Here is a 24,553-nt window from a genome sequence, read left to right as displayed (position 1 = left end):
TCCAAGGGGTGATTTCCCTACCCCAATTACTGGCATGGTACTTGGTAATTTTGGAGTTTTGAGTGGGATACTCCTATTCCTTTTTTTCTACACTGTTTATATTATTGAAACAAATTTTTTACAATGGGAATAGGACACCCTTGTAATACCAATAGTGATAGGTAGGTCCGGAAATTAAAATGCAGAAACAATCCTAAAACAAGAAACAGTTTGAAGGTTTATTCCTCAAACATACTTAGTACAGAAATCAATTGTTGTAATCGTGATTGGCCTAATAGGGTGGTGGTAATTATTCACATGTATTAGCTACCTCACCCTTTAAGCTGGCCATACATTCGATGATTTTTTTTAAAGAATGTTTATACAGACATTTTTTCGAAAATGTATGTGTACATTGTCAGTACATTTGATGACTTGAATGCTGTTCGAAATTATTTCAAAATTGTTTTTAACATTCAGTGTTGCAACAAATGAACTTTCCTGAGCAAAAGCTAGATAAATCTTTTGTTACAGAAAAAAACTATACCCTGCTCCTTTGAATTTGTCACTGTATTTGAAAACAAATGCCAATGTGACCCCAATAGCGATTAGAAAATCGAATGAATGTTCTTAAAATTAAAACTTTATAAGGAAATTTCTCTAGTGTATGGCCAGCTTTTATCTTTGAATTAAAAATATTCCCTGGAGGAAAAAAGCTGAGTAAATACACTCATTTTGCTAAGCTTTCTTCTGCTTATTATCATTTTCTTGCTGAATCTTCCTAACTCCCTAGGTATTTCTAAATCTATTTTTCCAAGCGATGATAACTAGGAGACCTACAATAAGTGATAATAGAAGAAACTGGTCTGCATGATAAACTGGGAATGCAATGGTAAATTATTTGGAAAGGCACATCAACATAAATACAGACAGATTAGCTGTTTGTGTATTTTACACCTTTTGGAGTCAATGTGCATAGCAGTGCACCTAATGTGAGTAAAATCCCTTGGGTTTAGAAGGCAGAAGTGTTCTGTCCTTCGGTTATATATGATTCTGCTACTAATAACCTTCTTCCAGTGTGCTGATATGTTCCAGTATCTTTTCACTATCGTTGAGGTGAATATGGCCATACAGCTAGCTGCGAGATCTGGGCTGGTGCTTGTCTTTGTTTTTTCATAAGTCTGCCGGGATATTAATAATAGTGAAACTGACTGCTGATGCCTGTCATACATGTTAAAACCAGAACTTTTAATCCAGAGCTGAGCCAAGTACCACAATCAGCAAACCACCATCTAAATCAGTAAATCATTCGGTATGAAGTATGTTTAAAAAATCTGATGCCACAGTGTTTGAAAAAGCTACATAAAATCTATTGTGTAGATGTCTATATAAGCAGTTATTTACACTGTAAAATGTTAAAAGCTCATGGCATCAATTAGGAGAATGTACTCTGTGGAAGTATAAACACAGAAATGCCAAGTTTATTTTAATACAGTGGAGAAACCCAGATCTGCATATTAAAGCCAGTTTAAAGGAGTTGTATCAGGTACAATAGAGAAAGTTTTCATTAGATAGCACTCTGCTTATGAGCAGGCCCTACTTTCCACTCTGTTATTAACATACCATGTGCTTTTTGCCTGCCTAAAGAACAAGGAAAGGCTATGAAACAACCCCCATATTAAATGATGCCTCCCCGTTGCCCTTATATTTGCTGTATAAAGTTTGTAATAAATCTCAACGTAATTATTTTTAAAAAATCTTTTTCCAAGAAGTCCGTGTCCACATGCACGGGACTGGGTTACATTAACTATTTCAGGGCTGACAACACCTTAGAGCTTTGGACACCAGTGGGTAGATGTCACTGCTCTAAAGATTCAGCAGTGTTGCACAGGCAGGCTCACAGGCCATACAGTGCTTTGAAAAAGTATTCATACTCCTTGAAATTTTATTTTTATTATTTTGTCATGTTACAACCAAAAACGTAAATGTATTTTACTGGGATTGTATGTGATATGTGATGTGATAGGCCAACACAAAGTGGCACATAATTGTGAAGTGGAACGAAAATGATAAATGGTTTTCAACATTTTTAGAAATAAATATGTGAAAAGTGTGGCATGCATTTGTTTTCAGACCCCCTGGTTGAATACTTTGTAGAACCACCTTTCGCTGCAATTACAGCTGCAAGTCTTTATAGATATGTCTCTACCAGCTTTGCACTTCTAGAGAGTGACATTTTGCCCATTTTTCTTTGCAAAATAGCTCCAGCTCTGTCAGATTGGATGGAAAGCGTCTGTGAACAGCAATTTTCAAGTCTTGCCACAGATTCTCAATTCGATTGAGGTTTGGACTTTGATTGGGTCATTCTAACACATACTTTCTCAATACATTTATATAGCATCATTGTAGCTTTTTGCACCAACTGGGACTCAATGATGCCTTCTGAGATGAAGAAAAGGATACCTCTGAGATGAAGAAAAGGATAGCACAAAGTATGTAGGAAGAAAACATACCTTTGCCACACTTATAGCAAAGGCAACTGAAATTATTGGTTAAACCCACCGGTGTTAATCTTCACCAATGTTTTCTCTATATTTGGTTTTAAAAATAAGAAATGCAGGGGTCACCAAACTTTCTAAACAAAGGACCAGTTTGCTGTGCTTCAGACTTTAGGAGAGCTGGGCCATGGCCAGTAGGAGTAGAAAATGTCCTAGCATCAGTGAGAGTAAACAATGTTCCATCTTTGCTATTAGGGGAAATATTAGTGCCCCATTGTTGGTATTAGTGGGAGGAATAGTGCTCCATCATAAGTTTCAGCGGGAGGAATAGTGCCCCATCACTGGTATCAGTGGGAGGAATAGCGCCCCATCATTAGTGCAAGTTAGGGAAATTGTGCCTCATTGTTGGTGAAAGTAGAAGCAATAATGCCCCATTGTTGGTGTTAGTGGGAGGAATAGTGCCCCACTCTTGGGGCCAGTGCAGGAATTATTGCCCCATTGTTGGTGTCAGTGGGAGGAATAGTGCCATAAGGGCCGAATAAAGGTATGCAAAGGGCTGCTTCGGCCCCCAGGCTGAAGTTTAAAGACCACTAATTTATAGGATGGATTCCAAAATTTAGTGAACCAAAACACTTTTGGAGTTAAAAAGTACACTTTTATAGAAATCTATAAGTTGGATAAAAAACAGCAGGGCCCTTTGAGCCCTCTTGTACTGAATTGTAGCTGTACTGTCTCCCGTTATTTTGTAAAGTGCTTTGCAAACTGTTGTTTCTATATAAATCCTGCACAATATTATTAATAATAATAATACAAGAGAGACAACTGAGGAGGAAAGAGGGAAGCTGAGATGTGATTCTCGGAGAGGATCAGTACTGCCAAATGAGGGACAGTTGAGAGCTCACGAAAAGCAAGGTTTTGTGTAAGACACACTAACAAATTATTGCTTCATAATTGCTCTGTGCTCAGTGTAGTTCTACTTGAATACCAGGATTTCTGAAGTTAGAGTGCCGTAAATGAAAAGTAATTTTAACACCCCATTTAATTAGTTTGGTGGTATATATTTTTCTTTTATGGTTTTAAATTGCTATAAAAGAGCAGATATCTTCTTGAGGGTAACGGTTAGGATTATTCTACCTGATCCCACATATAGTAAATGGACTAAACCTCAGGACCCACTGTAATGTTTGCCCAATTTGGACACCAATGGACAATTTTGGCATTTTTGGGTTTATTCAGTAAGGTACATTCACACTTTCCTCCTTCATTTTCTTTTCTTTAATTGCAAATAAATTAATCTGGGATATAAAAGCATATTTTAGACTTTCAAAATCACTTTCTCCCACGTATAAATATATGGGTATGTAATCTGCCTCTGGACATACAGATTTCTATTTTCGCTAAACGCAACTAACCTGAATGCACCTAAACACAGATAAACGCACAGTGAGAATTATACCATTTTAAGTCAATACATGCTTTTTTTTGCATTTAAAAACATCTTATAACTGCATAAAATGCATGTATGTTACTGCAAGAGTGAATGAAACATCTGAAGTGTAAAATGTAAAGTTATCTAGTTAAAGGTGATTTCTGATTAATGGTTGTAATTTTTTACTGCCCTTTACACATTGTTTATTGGTTTAGTACAGTCCAAACAAAGAGACAGCTTACTGTCCTTCATATATTAGGAGGGCCTGGCTGTGGCCAGTGGAAGTAAAAAATGCCTCGTCTTTGGTATTATGGGAGAAATTGTGCCCCATTGTGGGTGTCAGTGGGAGGAATAGTGCACCATCGCTAATGTCAGTGGGGGGAAGAGTGCCCCATCATCATTGGTGTCAATGGGAGGAAAAGCGCTCCATCATTAGCATCAGTGGAAGGAATAGTGCCACAAACTTGCTATAATTGGAAGAAACAGTGCCTCCTTCATTGGTATCATTGGGAGGAAAAGTGCCCCATCGTTGGTGTCAGTGGGAGGAATAGTGCCCTATCAATTGGTATTAGTGGGAGGAATAGTGCCCCACTGTGAGTGTCAGTGGGAAGAATAATGCCCTGTTGTTGGAGTCAGTGAATGGAATAATGCCTCAAGGGCTGGATAAAGGCAAGCACTGGGCCAGATTGGAGACCACTGCTTTAGTGCATAAACCTCTATACTGCAGTTATACATGAGGAAACCATCTGAAACACAAAGAACTTTTAACTGTGTCAGCACATTGGTGAATGCAAAGATTATTTTAACGAAGCCTTTCATCAAAAATCACTAAATAAAACAAAAAACATCCCAGGGAGACGCTGTAGGGTCATTCGGGGATGTGAAGACTAGAAAAACCTTAGTTTGTAATTAGCAAAGCAAAGTTTAGAAAGCTCTAAAAATATTTAGCTGGGAAATGTTACAATATTGGTGGTTCATACACACTTTCAGTCTACGCTGCCAAACAGCTTGTATATGATGAGTACAGAGCATATAAAAATAACACAGAAAAACGGATTTTGCGGCCTATTAAGTACAGGATTGTTTATGGAAACATAATGCACACTTGTCCAAGAACAGCATGTCTTTACCTTCTAGCAGTACTAACCACACTATCTAATCTCTCGAAAAAAAACAGCAAAGGTAGTCTACAGTGTTCATTCTGCTTACCATACTAAAATTATTTTACGCATATTTTACCAATGGCCAAGAACACAGTCTTCTTTGGTAGATCTAGTTGTCTGTATAGGTATAGCTAAGTAATACGTCAGCTCAAATTGCAAGGTGGGCTAAAAGTACAAAGAAAGGAATTATGGGCTAGCCCTCCTAGGGGCTGGACCATTTCTAAAACATGCAATAAAATACCCATAACCACGCATCTTTTAGATTAAACTCAGATTACAATGTGCAAGTACTAATTGCAGACAACAAATGCACACATAGGCTACTAGTCTCCAAGACAAGAAACTGGCTGTACTTTACAGACAACTTCAGACAAAGCACCTACTAAAAGACAAATGTAAGAATCAGCCAATGAATTGCCATCATTTTTGCTCAAATCAGTGTTAGATGCTGGTATAAATTAAATTGTAAAATGTACTTTCTGATCCTAGCGCAAAAAGAAATACATTAAGTGTCTACGTGATCATGTAGACACTTAAGAGTAAACACTGTATCTCAAAAGTTCTTATTTTTTCAGTGAAACTCAATGGGTTTGATTTACTGAAACTAGAGAGTGCAAAATCTGGTGTAGCTCTGCATAGAAACCAATCAGCTTCCAACTTTTTCATCAAAGTTTAGTTGAACAAGCTGAAGTTAGAAGCTGATCGAATACCATACGAAGCTGCACCTGATTATGCACTCTCCAGTTTTAGTAAATCAACTTCAATGTCTTGTGTATGTAAGCATCACCACCCCTTGTCAACTGATAAACAGATCCCTATTTTGTAAAAATCAGTCAACAAAGCAACTGGGGCTAACTTTGAGATCCAACCATATATTTTTATTCTCTTTGAAGAGGGAAAGGCAAGAGCCTCCAGTAGGTTTTTGTTTATGTCTGTGGTGTCATTGAGAGGACTTTCGCTTTCCAATTTCTGTCAGAGGATATCTCTACAAGAGAGACACAGATAGCAATACATTTTAGTAGTGTCATTCCCTGACTTACAGGTGCATCTCAAAAAATTAGAATATCATCAAAAAGTTCATTTATATCAGTAATTCAATTCAAAAAGTGAAACTCATACAGTATATATATATATATATATATATATATATATATATATATATATATATACACAGTGCCTTGCGAAAGTATTCAACCCCCTTGAACTTTGCGACCTTTTGCCAATTTTCAGGCTTCAAACATAAAGATATAAAACTGTAATTTTTTTGTGAGGAATCAAAAACAAGTGGGACACAATCATGAAGTGGAACGAAATTTATTGGATATTTCAAACTTTTTTAACAAATAAAAAACAGAGAAATTGGGCGTGCAAAATTATTCAGCCCCCTTAAGTTAATACTTTGTAGCGCCACCTTTTGCTACGATTACAGCTGTAAGTCGCTTGGGGTATGTCTCTATCAGTTTTGCACATCGAGAGACTGAAATTTTTGCCCATTCCTCCTTGCAAAACAGCTCGAGCTCAGTGAGGTTGGATGGAGAGTGTTTGCGAACAGCAGTTTTCACTTCTTTCCACAGATTCTCGATTGGATTCAGGTCTGGACTTTGACTTGGCCATTCTAACACCTGGATATGTTTATTTGTGAACCATTCCATTGTAGATTTTGCCTTATGTTTTGGATCATTGTCTTGTTGGAAGACAAATCTCCGTCCAAGTCTCAGGTCTTTTGCAGACTCCATCAGGTTTTCTTCCAGGGTGGTCCTGTATTTGGCTCCATCCATCTTCCCATCAATTTTAACCATCTTCCCTGTCCCTGCTGAAGAAAAGCCGGCCCAAAACATGATGCTGCCACCACCATGTTTGACAGTGGGGATGGTGTGTTCAGGGTGAGGAGCTGTGTTGCTTTTATGCCAAACATAACATTTTGCATTGTTGCCAAAAAGTTTGATTTTGGTTTCATCTGATCAGAGCACCTTCTTCCACATGTTTGGTGTGTCTTCCAGGTGGCTTGTGGCAAACTTTAAACAACACTTTTTATGGATATCTTTAAGAAATGGCTTTCTTCTTGCCACTCTTCCATAAAGGCCAAATTTGTGCAGTATACGACTGATTGTTGTCCTATCGACAGAGTCCCCCACCTCAGCTGTAGATCTCTGCAGTTCATCCAGAGTGATCATGGGCCTCTTGGCTGCATCTCTGATCAGTCTTCTCCTTGTATGAGCTGAATGTTTAGAGGGACGGCCAGGTCTTCGTAGATTTGCAGTGGTCTGATACTCCTTCCATTTCAATATTATCGCTTGCACAGTGCTCCTTGGGATGTTTAAAGCTTGGGAATCTTTTTGTATCCAAATCCGGCTTTAAACTTCTCCACAGCAGTATCTCGGACCTGCCTGGTGTGTTCCTTGTTCTTCATGATGCTCTCTGTGCTTTAAACAGACCTCTGAGACTATCACAGTGCAGGTGCATTTATACGGAGACTTGATTACACACAGGTGGATTCTATTTATCATCATTAGTCATTTAGGTCAACATTGGATCATTCAGAGATCCTCACTGAACTTCTGGAGAGAGTTTGCTGCACTGAAAGTAAAGGGGCTGAATAATTTTGCATGCCCAATTTTTTAGTTTTTTATTTGTTAACAAAGTTTGAAATATCCAATAAATTCCGTTCCACTTCATGATTGTGTCCCACTTGTTGTTGATTCTTCACAAAAAATTACAGTTTTATATCTTTATGTTTGAAGCCTATGTGGCAAAAGGTCGCAAAGTTCAAGTGGGCCGAATACTTTAGCAAGGCACTGTAGATATATATATATATATTATATAGATGTGTTACACCCAGAGTGATATATTTCAAGGATTTCTTTTTTTTTAATTTTTATGATTATGAAAACCCAAAATTCAGTATCTCAGAAAATATGAATATGAATATGAATTTGAATATAACATAGGACCAATAAAAAACAAGGATTTTTAATACAGAAACGTTGGCTTACTGAAGAGTATGTCCATGTACAGTATAGTATGCACTCAATACTTGGTTGGGGCTCCTTTTGCATGAATTACTGCATCAATGTGGCCTGGCATGAAAGCGATCAGCCTGTGGCTTTGCTGAGGTGGTATTGAAGCCCAGGTTGCTTTGATAGCAGCCTTCAGCTCATCTGCATTGTTGAGTCTGGTGTCTCTTACTTCCTCTTGACAATACCCCACAGACTTTTTTATAGGGTTTAGGTCAGGTGAGTTTGCTGGCCAAACAAGCACCTTGATACGATGATCATGTCAAGGTCTTACCTTGCCTTCCTGTTGGCCGCAATCTTGGACATGTGCAGACTGCTTCCTCTCATAGACTCTGATTGCATCATCACTTCCTGTTTTCTGGGCGTTTCACATTGATGATGTCACACACCTGACTATATCTATCACCTGCTGGGTTGCTATCATTGCCCTTGTGTTTGTGCTCCAAGGTGCATCTCTGCTAGCAGTCTTTTGTTCTCTGTGCTCCTCCGTATATGACCTGGCTTGGCTGACGACCCTCCTGGCTCTCGACCAGGCATCGGCTGACAACCCGGCATCGGCTGACAACCCGGCTTTGGCAGACGATCTGGCTTTGGAAGACTACCCACTTCTGGATTTGAACCCGGCTTTCTCGCCTGACCTAAACCCCATAGAGAATCTGTGAGGAAGATGAGATACACCAGACCCAACAATGCAAAAGGAGCCCTGACCAAGTACTGAGTGCATACTATACTGTACATGGACATACTGTACTTTTCAGTAAGCAAACATTTCTGCATTATAAATCCTAAAATGTAATAGTCAAATTTTCTGAGATAATGAATTTCGGATTTTCACTAGCTGTAAGCTATAATAATCAAAATTAAAAGAAAAAAAATGCTTGAAATATATCACTCTGTGTGTAATGCATTTATATAAAATATATGAGTTTCACTTTTTGAATTGAAGTACTGAAATAAATTAACCTTTTGATTATTTTCAAATTTTATGAGCTGCACCTGTATGTGTCCATATGCATAAACTGGCATGTGGTTTTGTGAGCCATAATAATACTTACTAAAGCCTTTTAACGGCACAGTCCATTTAAAATGAACACTGGACTGAAAAGATTAAACGTATTTCTGAATAAAAAATATATTTTCATTTTGTTAAGGATAGGGAATTTATAAAACCCATCAATTTGTCATTTGTGTTCCACTGGAGAGATTTGTCCTCATTGCCTGTTCTGCAAACACAACAGGAAGTGAGGAGGAGTAATACTTTCAAAGTGAGTTAGGTCCTCACGTGGACAATTGTCATAGCACCAGTGCCCTCACTGGAAGATTTCCCATCTAGTTCTGTATTTCTGCTGGCTGTTCAAAATTGTGGATTTTCCCTCTCTTTCTCTCCTGATGACAGCAGTCAACCGGACAGATTAATAGATTTATGTTTTGTAAAATTCATCATGTAGCAGGAGCAAATTCTTCCACTATGTGATTTTACACAATTCTGCGTGTTGCATATGGCAGACCATTTACTTTAATGGACTGCCCTGTGCTCATTTGTTACCTGATAAGAACTGCATTCCTTTTGGGGTGCCATTGAAGGATAATGACACCCAAACACGCACATTGCCTAATCTCCCCAATGGAGACAATCTGACGGGGGTTCTTAGTCTTCCCTACTCTATTAAAGACAAACAAAAAAAATATTCCTTTAGATGAGCTCACTGTGGACTAATGTTTGTAAAGCTGTTTGGTGCATCAAATGTAGGAAAATAATTACAGGATATGCATTGCTTAGATCAACAAAACACTATGTGATTGCCTACACTCCACTGTTAGAAAGACACAAAGTGGAGCATGGAGGTGTTTAAGATTTTCTACATAACAAATATAAAAACAGCCTAAGGAATTACAAAAATCAAATAGTTAGTAATTCTCTTAATTGTCAAATGTCTATTAAAAGCTAACACTTAAAAATCTGCTGGTGGCTCTGTGCAATGAAAGGAGAGTTAAGAGAATGGTCTGACAAAGCGTGTATCAAAACAAATTACGGTTAAAGGGTTATCATTAGAGACAGTTCAACCCACATAATATTTCTCTCTCTTACTCACAAGTCTCAGTGTTTTTCTTCAAAGCCCTAGGGATAACAGCATATCTTGGGAAGCCAGGGAGCACTTCATTTGACCCCATGTCTGTTACTTTAGAACTTCACTTTTTTTTATATTTCAGGGTATATAAACAGCTCTCATTTCATGTCCAATGTCTTTCAGAAAGCATATTATTGGACACACCAATTCTTTAAACATAGTAATGCTAAAATGATTTTGCTAGGAAGTACAAGAAATCCCTCAGGGCTTACTCATACTAGGAGCATTTGTAGGCATTTTGCTTTTTTATGCCCAAGCTGAAAAAATGCATGGGTATAAGAAAGTCTACACTATTCATTAAGGCCTGTGCACAATAATTATTTGCACTCAGAGGTGTTGGGGAGAAAAAGTAATGTAATGTATGCAGTCATTTTTGTATGTAGACCTGTATTCCTTCATTCAGGTTAACCAAATGAGATCCTCACAACAGGTCATGTATTAATGTACCAATGCCTCAAAAACATTCATATATCTGGTATGCAAAAATACATGCATCTGGTGTGAATAAGACCTCATAAAATAATTATAATCATTAAGGGAGTGATTTACTAAAACTTTAAAGTGCAAAATCCGGTGCAGATCTGCCAAAAAACCAATCAGCTTCCAAGATTTATTGCCAAATCCTAATTGAACAAGCTGAAGTTAGAAGCTGATTGGCTACCACGCACAGCTGCACCAGATACTGAGTGCTCCAGTTTTAGTAAATCAACCCCTAAGTGACTTACTCTAATTAATACAACAATAGGCACAACCTTTATTATCTATGATATGGTGAAGTGTCAGCTACAGGTCTTAAGACACATAGATACATACATTAAAGCCACCCATTTACTTTTGCCCGCTACTTATACATTTGCTTCCTAGAAGGCTTCATCGAGCAAGTTGAATATTTTTTTCAAATGCAATTTTAGAAGGGAATATTATACAGGCCACACCCTTCCATAGAACATGTTGATAGGTTCAAACTTAATAAGTAAAATCCATATTGGGTCTTGGACCATGGCAAACTACACAGCAGGTATGCAATACAGTCTGGTCCAGGATACAAAAAAGCCAAGTAAAAGAGCAGTAGAATACGAATGAGCTGATTCCGGTGCTCTCCCAACCTGTGAGCATGCTCACCGTGTAACTGACAGTATATACAGCTGATTTAAAGGTCAATCCAATTTTTTTTTGTTAAGAGTTTGGTTAGGGGTTAAAACCATTGCCAGATTTTTATTTATGTGTGTCCCTGTTAGCAAGGCTTATTCTTCCAAATTGTTCTGATCGTCAATGTCATAGAGAACAAAAATGGGGGCAACTCTAAAAATTTGAGTTGCAATCAGATCAGAAATAGGGAAAAATCTTCCAGTGGTGATGCCTGTTCCAACAACTCTAAAAAGGGATTCCTCTGACATTGAAAACATATCCTAGCAGGCCCTACTGAGTCGATAAGACAGGAAGTGAAGGAAAATCTGCCTAATGAGACACTGATGACAAAAAAACTGACAAAATGATGGTTTTAACACCCCCTTACTCTATCCAAAATGAAAAAAAAGTTTTAGCTTTTGATATGTGTTGATGATTTTTTTTACTGAAGCATAACTAACTTAACTTGTTTTTTTTTTATTTAAATGCCTTTTTGGAGTTTAGTTTGTTATAATAGAGAACACACTAGTAAAACATAGAATGCATTGTGAGCACAAAAAACACTCATTTCATAAACTAACTACACGTTACTTTGGATTTCGTTCTTCTTTAAACATTCCACCTGAGAGTTTGGAGAACAACCAAACCACTGCAATTCTGAACTAATAAAGATTTTGGTGATAACAGAACACAAACAGAAAAAGCACTCGGCTACCATGAAATATCATCAAAGTATGCCCTTACCTTTGGGAATAGTGATCTGACAGCCTAAGTCAAAATCTTGCTGCAGACGATAAAACGCAACTTCCTGCAGCCGTGCACGCTCCAGTTCAGAAAGACTCTGTATGGGAACTGATTTCAGACGGACGGTGCGCCCAGACATGCTGTTCCATGTAAAATCACCCTAAAGAAAAAGAAATAAAAAAGAAAGTCAGCTGAGATTTTGTACAGTGCATTGCATTAACAAGCAAATTGTTTCAAGAATCATTTATTATTTTCTTCCATTGTTCCAACAAAAGTCTATTTAAGTCACAGCACTGAAACTTATTGTCAGAGAGATTCAGGTAGTTCTAATCAGTTGTGACCCTATAATCCCTTCTCAAGCCTTAAATAACAATAATTAGACAAAAGCATATTGTAAGAATGCCAGAGATGTGACTTTTGATTTGTCTTCGTTACTAACGTTTGCTACCACTTCTTAGAGTTCTATTACTACTATCAACATGGCCATGTAGAGACAGTAGAAGATACTAGGAAAATACTGGGGCTAATCATCATTGTAAAACAAGAATTATTCTTTACATTTTATGCTTACACAATTATACCAAGTATAATGGTGTAAGATATACATCTTTACACCACTTGGTGAGAATATCTAAAGTTCTATGTTTACTAGAAATAAATATCTAAGGGCTCCTAAAAAAAAATATAAGGGTGGTCCACGGCTGCCTGGAAAAAAAAACTCTGGTCCCCCTGGTTGAAAACACAATTTACTTTCCCTATAGGGTAATATCCTCTATATAATTCACCTTTTATCCTTTGCATTATGTTATTTCCAGATACTTAAAATAGCGTGTAAGCAAATGATGAAACAATAGCAAAATCTGAGAACAGATTTATCTGTAGAGTACAGTACAATCGGTGCAGATCTTTATTTCTGATGCTGTTTCCATTCAATGTTCACATATTGTTTAATATGTACTCTATCTATGTCTCACTATATTCTTTGCTGAAGTGGGATGTTGGCAGGTTGTAGCATTGCTCAGTCATTAATGAACACACTGATGTGTGCCTTTTCTATGTTCAAATTTATCTAATTTGTTGTTTTGTTCATTCAAAAAAACAAACAAATTTCCTTTGAAAAGTGATAAGGTTTCCATCCACGTACAGTTTCGAAGAAGGAAAGAAGATGTTCACCACATTATTATTATACAGGATTTATATAGCGCCAACAGTCTGCGCATGAGGGCAGACAGTACACCTACAATACAACTCAATACAGGGGGAATCAGAGGGCCCTGTTCATTAAAGCTTACCATCTAAAAGGGAAGGTCAAGTTATACAAAAGGTAGTAACTGTGGGGGATGAGCTGATGGAGAAAGTGGAAGGTGGAGGTAATATAGGCTTCTCTGAAGAGAAGGGTATTCAGGGAATGCCTAAAAGTGGACAGAGTGGAAGATAGCCGGACAGATTGGGATTGGGAGTTCCATAGGATGGAAGAGACTTGGGAAAAGTCCTGGAGGCGAGCATGGAGGGGAGTGACAAGGGTGCTAGCGAGCAGGAGCTCTTGGGAGGAACAAAGAGAACAGTTTGGTTGGTATTTCGAGACAGTGATGTAGTTGGGGCCTGAGTTGGGAGAGTGGCAGCAAAAGAAGGGATTGGCAGACATTGAATGATTGGTAAGGTTGACAAGTCTGGCAGCAGCATTTATGATGGACTAAAGGGGCTACTTTTACCTGCTTGAGTTATTGCAGAGGGTCATAGCCTTACTGAGAGTGAGCAGTTGTTTTCCCATGCTTTTTGTGACACACACACACTCATCTACTGCTAGCGTAGAGCTGAAAAGTGGAGTCTTGAGGGGCCATATATGTACATCTGTACATTTTACGAGGGAAAGGTGCCTCATGATTGGCCCAGTGCTGTTACATGGGGCTGGGGAGCAAGTGTAATCTCCAACATGTTGGTTCTGTTCACTAGGTCTTTTACAGCCCCACACCTCAAGCTTCATTATTTGGAAATATATGTGTAGGCATCTGTGCTGGTGTCCATGAATCTTGCAATAATATGGTCCTTATTACTACAACTAACGCTACCAGTACTGTTTCTACCATTTTAATGAAGAAGAAATATTTTCAAGTTACAAGCTGACACATTTTCATTTTCTGTACAGCATACCCTTGTTAAAAGGTAAACTAAACTCTCTCAATCAACTATTTTTAATCCGTATGCTGCTAGCATTAGTAAATAGAAAGGAAAGTATATCATATTTACTTATTTTAAACTTTTATTTCTTTTTTGAAATTTCTTCAGCTGCTTCCTGTTTTCTGGCCTATGCCAATATTATGTCATACATGCTAGGAGTCTTCATGGGCATTTTTTTATTTCATCTGAAGGGGGAAGGAGGGGTTTCACTCTCTTGTCTTCATTTCCGAGCTAAGAGCGGATGGATTGCAGGAAGTAAATGCTACGTCCATCACCTGCCCTTACTCAAGATGGCCACTGCTAGAAATGCTGGAGGAAGGGGGGGGGGGTGCTGTTAAAGTGATTTCTCAATAAAATAAAGCACAGAGACATAGATGGATGGGTGAATTTGCTTTCAATATTGAAACTGAATTGAATAATGATGCTCAGATACAGATTAAATATGCTTGAATGTCCTAATGAATACATTTGCAGTGTTTTTAAAGACTTAGGTTGCAGTCTGGTAACTCTGGGCTTAACAGTATCCACAACTGACCCCCATCTGCAGGTGAAATCAGGTACCATGGCTTCTCCCATAAATATAACATTCTATATACAAATTACATTAAAACGGATCTCACTTTAATTGTTTGAGGCAATACTGGGATGAGCAAAGGTGGACAGAAAATGTCAGTCACATGTCAGGTGATGTATAAACTACTAGTCCCAGCATACCCTGCTCAACAAGCTTGGCATGGTCAGATTTAACCAACTACTGATCCAGCCTTTTTATGACATTTGTTGCTTACAAGTTAAAATCTGTATTTTTTGCTAGACTATTACAAGAACCCCAAAACATTATATACATATTTTTTAGCAGAGACCCTAGAGAATAAAATTGTGGTTGTTAAAATTTTATATGTCACATGGCTTTTGTGCCAGCGGTTTTTCAAATGCAATTTTCTTGGAGAAGATACACTTTAATGAATTTTAAAAAAACAAAACATATTATATACCGCAATTTTTTTGTCTAATATAAAAGATGATGTTATGCCGAGTAAACAGATACAGAATATGTAATGCTTTAAAATTGCACGCGCTCGTGGAATAGCGCCAAACTATGGTACTAACTCCATAGGCGATGTTTTAAAAATGTCTACAGGTTACCAGTTTAGAGTTACAGAGGAGGTCTAGTGCTAGGATTATTGATTTTGCTCAGACGTTTTGCGGCGATAGCTCAGGTGTGGTGCAAACACCATTTACATATGTGGGCAAGACCTATGTATGTGTTCGCTACATGAGCACATGGGGACAAGAGCGCTTTTAAAAAAAAATATATAATATGTATTAATTTTATTATATTTTTTATTATATTTAACATTTTTACAATATCCCTTATAAAAAAAAAAAAAAGAAATTTGATCACTTTTATTGCCATCACAAGGAATGTAAACATCCCTTACGATAACAATACAGCATGACAGGTCCTCTTTATGGAGAGATCTGGGGTTCTAAAAGACCCCAACTCTCTCCTCTATCTTTAAAAGCAAAAGATAAAATAAAAAAAACAAATTATCTTTAGGAAAAAAAAACAAAAACATGTTTACAAGGCTCAAGAACCGGAAGTGATATCAATGTCCCTCTGGTCCTCCAAGAGCATAGAGATGAGAGGTGGCCATCTAGTCATCATTTATCTCTATGCAAAACCACAGCAGATACCGGATGGTTAGGGGGCCAAGCGATCTGTAAAGTTAGCCCGGGAACCACTGCGAATCGGTGGTTCCTGGGCTTATAAAAGTGATCTTGCTGCGAATGTGCCTTTGAGATCATTTTTATTGAAAAGATGGCCACCTACAGAAAAAAGAAAGATACCAGGGTTTTGGCATCTAGCTGCAGCTATAACCCTGGTATTTAACGGCAAATCATGACATACATTTACAGTTAGGCGGTGGGTAAGTTATATAGCTATTTCTAGTAAAAACTTTTATATATTTGTAGAAGTACACAAAAACACAGTTTTTTAGACTGTTATTTAAATTAGCATTGCAAATCTGTGTCTTGTCTCCCAACACAGCGCAAGCTAAACTCAATTATAAGGTATCTGATATAAAACTTGGCTGGCGTTCAAGCTGTGGCCGTAGCATATTACTTGGATTCTTCAATATTCCATGTATTTGAACTAAAAATGCATTTATTTTTCTTAACATCATAAGCATAGACAAAGTTTGTTTAAAAAATATATGTGAAATGTTAATGTAAGCAGTCAAACAAGACATTTGTTTAAGTGTTTAGACAAAGTAGGATGCCTTGCCAGAAATAGTACAAAGACGACAGCCACAATACATGAAAAATGATTACGCGCCAGCGTTACAGATCCAACAATACAGAGGCCCCTTGCACATACAAAGTGACTACAGTAAGGAGTACGCTTCCTGCAGTTAATGGAAGAATAATATTCTTGAACTTACTGTGCTCGTGTTTTTATATTATTTGACATTACAAAAATCCATAAGGTTCATAATCTCCATAGCTTTCTTTTTATAAGTGATCACATAACCTCTCTTCTTAGCTGCATAAGGGTCGGTTCACACTTGAGCGGAGAGCTGCATTTTCTGCTTTAGAAATAACAGCTCTCCACAAGGACACACAGAAAACAATGGCTTTCTTTGTGCCCTGATCGCACTTTCTTGTAGCTCTCAGCTGCAGAGCAGTGCCGAAAAATGCAACACGTCTGTATTTTTCTGCACTGCACCATAGGTCTCTGCGCAACCCTGCGTTTGTATCCACTTGCCGACTAGCTGCCACAGTTATACAGCGGCAGGTTCCCGCGAATCGCCATACCTGTACAACGGTTCGCGGGAGCAATCCTGTGGGCACGCGCACACCACCGAAGGCACGCCCCCCATGCCCACTTTCCTACAGGGAGGCCGAGGCGTGGCGCCGGCAGCCACGATTGCCACCGGCACCCCCCCCATCGCTCCCCGTGAAGAGAGAATGGCAGTCTGCTGTTGTAAACACAGCAGACCGCTGTTCTCTCTGCTATCAACACAGAGCCCCTGTGTTCTTGCTATTTAGCAACAGAGGTCTCTGTGTTGATATCACAAGCCCACCCCCCACAGTAAGAAAACACCCCCTAAGCTCACATTTAACCCTTTGATCGCCCCTGGGTTAACCCCTTCCCTGCCAGTGTCATTATTACAGTAACAGTGCATATTTTTAGCACCAATTACTGTAGTAATGTCACTGGTCTCCCCAAAAGTGTCAAAAATGTCAGTTAGGGGTCCAATCTGTCTGCCGCAATGTTGCAGTCCTGCTAAAAATCGCATTACTAGTAAAAAAAAAAAAAGACATAAATCTTTCCCCTAGTTTGAAAACACAATAACTTTTGCGCAAACCAATAAAAATACGTTTATTGAGATTTTTTTTTTTCAAAAAATATGTAGCAGAATACAAATTGGCCTAAAATTATGAAAAAAATAGATTTTTAGATTTTTTTGGGGGGAGGGGTGGGGGATGGTATATAGCAGTAAGTGAAACATTTTTTTTTTTTGTTTTGTTTTTTTTCAGAATTGTGCTTCATTTTTGTTAGAGCATAAAAAATAAAAACCGCACAGGTGATGATGAACCACTACCAAAAGAAAGCTCTATTTGTGGGGAAAAAAAGGACATCAATTTTATTTGGGTACAGCGTAGTATGACCACGCAATTGTCCATTAAAGTAATGCAGTGCCAAATTGCAAAACATGGCCTGGCCATTAAGGGGGAAAATCTTCCGGTCCAGAAGGGGTTATGTACTGTAGCTAAACTGCAGTTCATAGAAGCCAATGGAATAATGCAGAAAAAAAGGGGGAGACAAGACACCACACCTCCTTTGGTGGCAGCTATGATTACTAATGCAGAGAAAAATGGAACAGTGCGAACATACCCTTAGAGGCTGGGAGAAGTGGGGAGTGCAGAGAGTGCTTCAGCAGGAGACAGAGAAACATCATTACACTAATCTTCCCAGGGAAAAGCTGCGCAGGGGGGATAAGTCTGACCATTAGATTACAGGCAGACTATACTCCAAGCACAGCCAGAACACTGGAAAGGATATACTTCTATGCCTAGCATGGTGAGTTTGAAATAGGAAAGCAGGAGGACTGGCAGGATCACCAGAAATTTCACACAAAGGAAGCAATACAAAAAAAAACAGGATACTATTAACACAAGTACATGGTACATCAGGCACATATCAAGCAAAATATCCTTAGAGTAAAAAATTACTAGCAACTAAGGAAACAGGGTGCAATTAGAAATCACTTTATACAACGGAACAGAGCCAAGTTCACTTAAGAGGATGGCTGATGATTTAAAAATATTATTTATACTATTATATGTGGCTAATACTTGTAAAAATTGCTTTTTTTTTTAAGATTTCTTTCAACATTTACACACAGACTAAGCTATGCAAAAAAAAAAAATGTGGCACACAGGGAGTTTTATGTTATTCAGAAAAGAGTTTTGACTTTTATTGAAATCAGGTGCATATCTGGCCACTTGCAGAGTTATTCTTCATTTTGTTAGATTTTGCCATGCCTTTGTAAGAGGATTTATCTGGGTCAGGGGATTTGATCTTTGTCTGTTTGGCTAGCTATACTCTATAGCCACTATAGCTTCTATAAAACTAAGAACATATATCCTTAGTTGAACAATCTCATATCTATATATATAAATATATATATATATATATATATATATATATATATATATATATATATATATATACACACACATATATATATATATATATATATATATATATATATATATATATGACCAATTAGTATAACTAGTTTCCTGACTGACCTTACTTTGTTTTCTGGGCATACTTAGTGCCAGAAGGTTATCAGTTAAACAGACAAAAATGTAATATATGTAGCTATTGTATAGTAATCCTGGATATAAGCACTAGTACTGCTTATATTACTATAATAGTCCCTTGTGCACATGTCCATTACTGTCCCAAATATCACAGCTTTGCTTGGGGGTCTATGGAAATACAAGGCTGTCCAGGAGACTACCACTTTAGTCTATAGCTTCCCCATCGCCCACACAGATCTAAGCTGTCTGCTGGCATGTGTACAAATCATGGGCTAGAAAGAAACCCTCTGCCCCACCATTCCCCTGATCCATACCAGCACTGACCCATAAGTGGTCAGAAGTACTCATGTCCCAACAGCTTGCAATTCTCTGTGGTTCAAGACCAGGGCTCTGACAGTTCAGCTGGAAATCTGGGAAACATATAACATGGAAGTCCAGGTCACCTGGTTCATGTTCCATAGAGGGGTCTGCTCTTCCCATCCAGTCAAAACAAATTGCACAGATTAATATGTATATTATATAAACTATGCTACATTCCCATCAGTAGGCTGGTTTAGCTCTTATTCCCTTGCTTGCTTGTTCTTTGTCTAATAGATGCCTCATAGAATCACAGTGTCCTCAGTGAACTTGAACTTAGTATTACAGGAGTGATTTTAAAGGAAAAAATGTTTTAAAAAAACAAATACCAAACATGTCATACTTACCTGCTCCGTGTAATGGTTTAACACAGAGCCCCCCCGATCCCCCCCTTTTTGGGTCCCCAGCCGGCGCCCCCGATCCCCCCCTTTTTGGGTCCCCAGCCGGCGCTCTGGGCCCCTCCACCTTGCCAAGTGCCTCCAAAGCAAGCCACTGTTTGTGGGGGCACTCGTGCATGCTCACTCCCCAGCTGTCTCTCTGCGTTCATAAGACGCAGAGAGTGCAGCTCAGCCCCGCCCCCACACCTTCCTCACTGGCTGTGAAGGACAGCAGTGGGAGTCAATGGCTCCCTCTGCTGCCATATCAGCCAATCAGGAGGGAGAGACCCAGAAGCGTCAGGTGTCGTGCACATCGCTGGATTGAGATCGGGCTTAGGTAAGTATTAGTGGTATTGAGGGGGGAGCGGCACAATGAAGGTTTTTTTACCTTCATGCATTCCTAAAAACCTTCAGCCTTTACAACTACTTTAACAGTGAATGAACTGAAATATTATTATGACAAAAGTAAAATAAATGTATCCTAAGCATAAAATCCTACAGATGAGGAAACTTCCAGTTACTGGTATCCCAAAATTTCCATGTTCAGATTAAACAATGCACATCCGCACTAGCTATTGAGCCACTTTTTTAAATATGCTTAATAGTGACCAAAACCTCACACAAAAAGGGTTTCTTTTTTTTTTTGTGTGTGCCACTAGCCTTTGGTTTTAACATTATTGCCACAAGACTCTTTTACTCTTGTTAAACTGGCCATATATTGAATTTCCAATGCAAATTCGTAGGAAAATTGGTACGTAATTTCTCAGAACATTTGAACGAAAACCACATATACTGTTACAAACTAGTTTATTGAGAAAAATATCCTATTTTTCTAAGCTGCATAGAATTTTTCTGTCACTGCAGTAGAAAACAAACAACAGTTTGACCCACAAGAACGAGCTTTCTTTAAACCTTCTTTTCCTAAGAATCTTCGTTCGAAATTCTACCCATCTTTGGCCAGCTTTACCCTCCAGTGGGTACCCCAGAAGATTATCAGAAAAAAACATCTACAAATGGAAGGAACATCAGACCAAAGGCCAAAAGAGTCCAAATTAATTTATTTGTTTGTAATAAAAAACAGCCAGCATGTTTCGGGAGTCAGCAAAACTCCCCCTTCATCAGGGCAAAAATTGAAAAAGTGCAAAATACATTAAGTGTGACAGTGCTGTGAAAGTTCATTCAATGTGTAAACAACTAACACACCCCCAAAAAAGTAAAAAGGGGGTTGAGCTCAGAACCAGTCCATTAGGTAAAGAAGACATATTTCCAACTGTCCAATACTGCACAGTCCTTATACGAATGGAAGCATCACCCAGGAGAAGAGTGTGAAAAAATAGTTTGGAAAGGCCTCCAAGAAAGGTCATTCCACCATGTGCTATAAAGTGGGGAGCTTACCAGAAAATTCTGACCCAATTAAATGGTCTCCTCATCAACATGGAAGGTAGCTCTCCTCTCCCACTACCTCCATGCAATCTCCTGGGCACACGTCACAGGTCCCAGAAGATTGTCCGGCCACTGAGGAGGAGACTCGCGCATGTGCAGGGCGCACCCGGCTGTGAAGCCGCAAGCTGTCACTGCTGGGTGCCCACACTTGTGATGCCGGCGCCGGTGAGAGGCTTCAGGCGGCCACATCACTGGATCTTGGGACAGGTGAGTGTGTGTTTATTAAAAGTCACCAGCTTTGTAGCGAGTCGAACTCCGCTTTAAGCTAGGAGTACCTTCCATATTAATGAGGAGATCATTGATGTTCCCATACGTGCATTAAGCCTGTTTTGACCACCCTAATCAGGATCAGAATTATCTGGTAAGCCCCCATTTTATAGCACATGGTGGAGTGACCTTTCTTAGAGGGCTTTCCAAGCTATTTTTTCACACTCTTCTCCTGGGTGATGTTTCCATTCATGTGCAGTATTGGATAGTTGGAGATATAATTTCTTTATCTAATGGAATGTTTCTGAGCTCAACCCCTTTTGAACTTTTTTGGGGGTTTGTTCGTTGGTCACACATTGAATGAACTTTCACAGCAATGTCACACTTTATGTATTTTGCACTTTATTTGATTATATTATATCATACATGGAATGTTTATGAATTTATTTATCATATGGGATACGTTTTTTAACAGTATTGTATTTGTATTCCTTTTATATTTTAAGTATAGCGCTGCACATTTTTTATAACAATTAAAGATAAACCCCACCAAGGTATAGTGCTAGCAGCTAAATTTTCCACAACTGAGACCTAAGCGAGAAGATCTGCTTGATATCTAAAATAAGAACTTTGAATGGACTCAAAATAGAGCTTTCCTAAGTGAATCTGTGCAGGGAAGCTAATTGCTAGATTAGGAGAGTTATTTATTAACTTAATAAATTAGCTAATAAGTATATCTAATACATTTTCTGCATTTTTGTCACCAAGGACAAATAAAAAATAAAAAACCCTACCTCATTTATTAAAAAGGTTAATACCAACTTTAATATGCTTGTGCATATTTTTATCGAGTTATATTGTGTATTACTTTCTAAAAATGCAACGAAGACATAAATTTGCAGATTGCTGTGAACAACCCTGATTGATTCAGCATTTCCGTAGTGATTCTCATCCTTTAATCTTAAATCTGAGGCCAATATCTAAAATCTGAATTTCCTGAAGAACCTACCCACACAATATGCTGAAGAGCAACTCCACCGTTTCCTTAAAGTGGAAGTAAACTTGTTTTTTAATCAAATGGCTGACAAGCAGGGCATCTATGACAGAAGAGACCCTGTTGGTCTCTTCTGCCCTAACAGCATCATTCTGCCTGTCAGCTGTCCTGTTCACTGAGCCACGCATGAGTGAACATTTACGGCCCCGATTGGCCCCCTAACCGTGATGTGATTCCTTTGCGCACGTGCGGAAGTGGCGTTATCACGGCCTGGAAAATCAAGTGGCCTGAAGGCACTGGACACGGAAGGAAGACCGGGCAAAGATGGAAGCGCTGGGGGCTCGCCGGATCCATCCCAGCGCTGAGCTGGAGGTCACTATATGACAGGTAAGTCTGCCATAATGTACTAAAATGCTGTGCATACTAGTACATTATGGCATAACGCACCCGGAGGGCCTTAAAAAAAAAATATAGCAGACTTTACATCCGCTTTAATATTGATACCAATCTCGTAAAGTAAAGTAAAGTCACTGTATACTTGTAAGGCAACTTACTTTGCTGTGTAAACAGTGCTGGATACTGGCAGCATTCCCTCGAGTACTACTGCTTTAGCCAGAACTGAGAGAATCCCTTTCTTTAGGGCTGTAACTGTTTATTTTTCAGAGGATCTCAAGTCTAAAGCCTGATGACATGCCTTGAGGATCTCAAATCTAAAGCCTGATGATATGCCTTGGCTTTACCTGAATGTCTTTGCACTATTAAAGCATCACACAAGATTCAAAGTGCAGATATAAGAGGCTGAAGATAATGTTTTTGCAGTCATCTCTGATCCTTTCCTTCTTTCCAACTAAAATTTCAGTTGTTCTGCAAAGGATGACATGTATAGATAAAGAACAAATTTAAAACTAAGCTCCTGGCGCAAAAACATTTATTCAAATATATATTTCTTAATAGCTACAAGGGATATTAATGTATTTTGTGCGCACCAAATGTCTCTCAAAACCCTGATATTACCTATAAAGTAGCAGTGATATCATCACTGTACTGCAGTGATGTGCAGACAGCATAGCAGTGGGAGGGACCAGCAAAGTCCACCCACTCAAGGCTGCCTGCAGAAAACTACAGGAGGGGGTGGAGACAAGACCAGTCACCCTACACAAGGAGAAAGAGCAGCAGTGACTGGTCATGAACACAGGAAACGCCCGCACAAAGGAAACGTCTCACACTGATTTTCTGCATCTGTAAAAAATAACAAAACAAGAAAAACGCCAAGATTCAAGGAACAATACAATGCCTCTTGCAATATCTGCTTATCCCCGAGTTCAGCTTTAAAGATATACTGTATGTCAGACACTCTTATAGATAAATTAAAACAAATGTATGATAATGATAAAACAAAATAATTTATGCTTACATTTAATTTAAAAGCAACAATATCATTTTAGTATTACTTGGCTATGACAACTTTATTTCTACAGATTGTATTGGTTTACCTTTCCTGTTAACAGATGTCCGACTGCTAACCAATTAGCAGCAGTAGTCATAGTCAAATCATGATTATCCATAATCCATTTAAATTACTTTTACCGAAATGAACAACACAACCTTTCATCAAAGCCTATTAGCTCTGGCTAATAATCTTAGTTTCCAAATTATCTGTGAAACGGGACACATTTATTACAATGCAACTTTGTTGTGTGGACTGTGGAGCAATCTGTGAAGACAAGCAATATTCCAAAGCTTATCTCTTCTTTTTTTTATTACTAATAGTCTCATTTGCCAATTGGAAGCAGATGAAAACCGGATCCACGTTACTGAATTTGTTCTAGCATTGCAATTTGTGTAGCATACCATAACGCTGACATCACAAGCAAGTAGGATTGAAAGCAGGCCCAAGCTTCTATTTCCAACACTTTGCACAAGGTAAATAAAAAGAACTGAATGTGTAAACTATGTGTTTCAGGTATAATGTAGTTGTATGCATTGCACTTGAGTAATTCCATCAATAAACATTATCATAAATAGGGCCGTTTCACACTGATGCTTTTTTACCTTGCTAAAAACACAAGAAAAA

At 38.5% G+C, this 24,553-nt stretch overlaps 1 protein-coding gene across 3 annotated transcripts in view; it reads right to left on the bottom strand.

The window, feature by feature from the left end:
* Window positions 1-24,553, bottom strand: part of ARHGAP6 (Rho GTPase activating protein 6) — a 788,712-nt gene that overhangs the window by 118,211 nt on the left and 645,948 nt on the right. For all 3 annotated transcript variants that reach the window (XM_082245536.1, XM_082245537.1, XM_082245538.1), the window contains exon 2: window positions 12,085-12,244. In XM_082245536.1, the coding sequence (XP_082101662.1) occupies window positions 12,085-12,244 (160 nt within the window). The remainder of the gene's footprint in view (window positions 1-12,084; window positions 12,245-24,553) is intronic.

The sequence above is a fragment of the Pelophylax lessonae genome (assembly GCF_965119305.1).
Source record: "Pelophylax lessonae genome assembly, chromosome: 2".
In the NCBI taxonomy this organism is placed as follows: Eukaryota; Metazoa; Chordata; class Amphibia; order Anura; family Ranidae; genus Pelophylax; species Pelophylax lessonae.
Note: the sequence above shows the minus strand (reverse complement) of the source record. Positions and strands in the feature narration are given on the sequence as shown.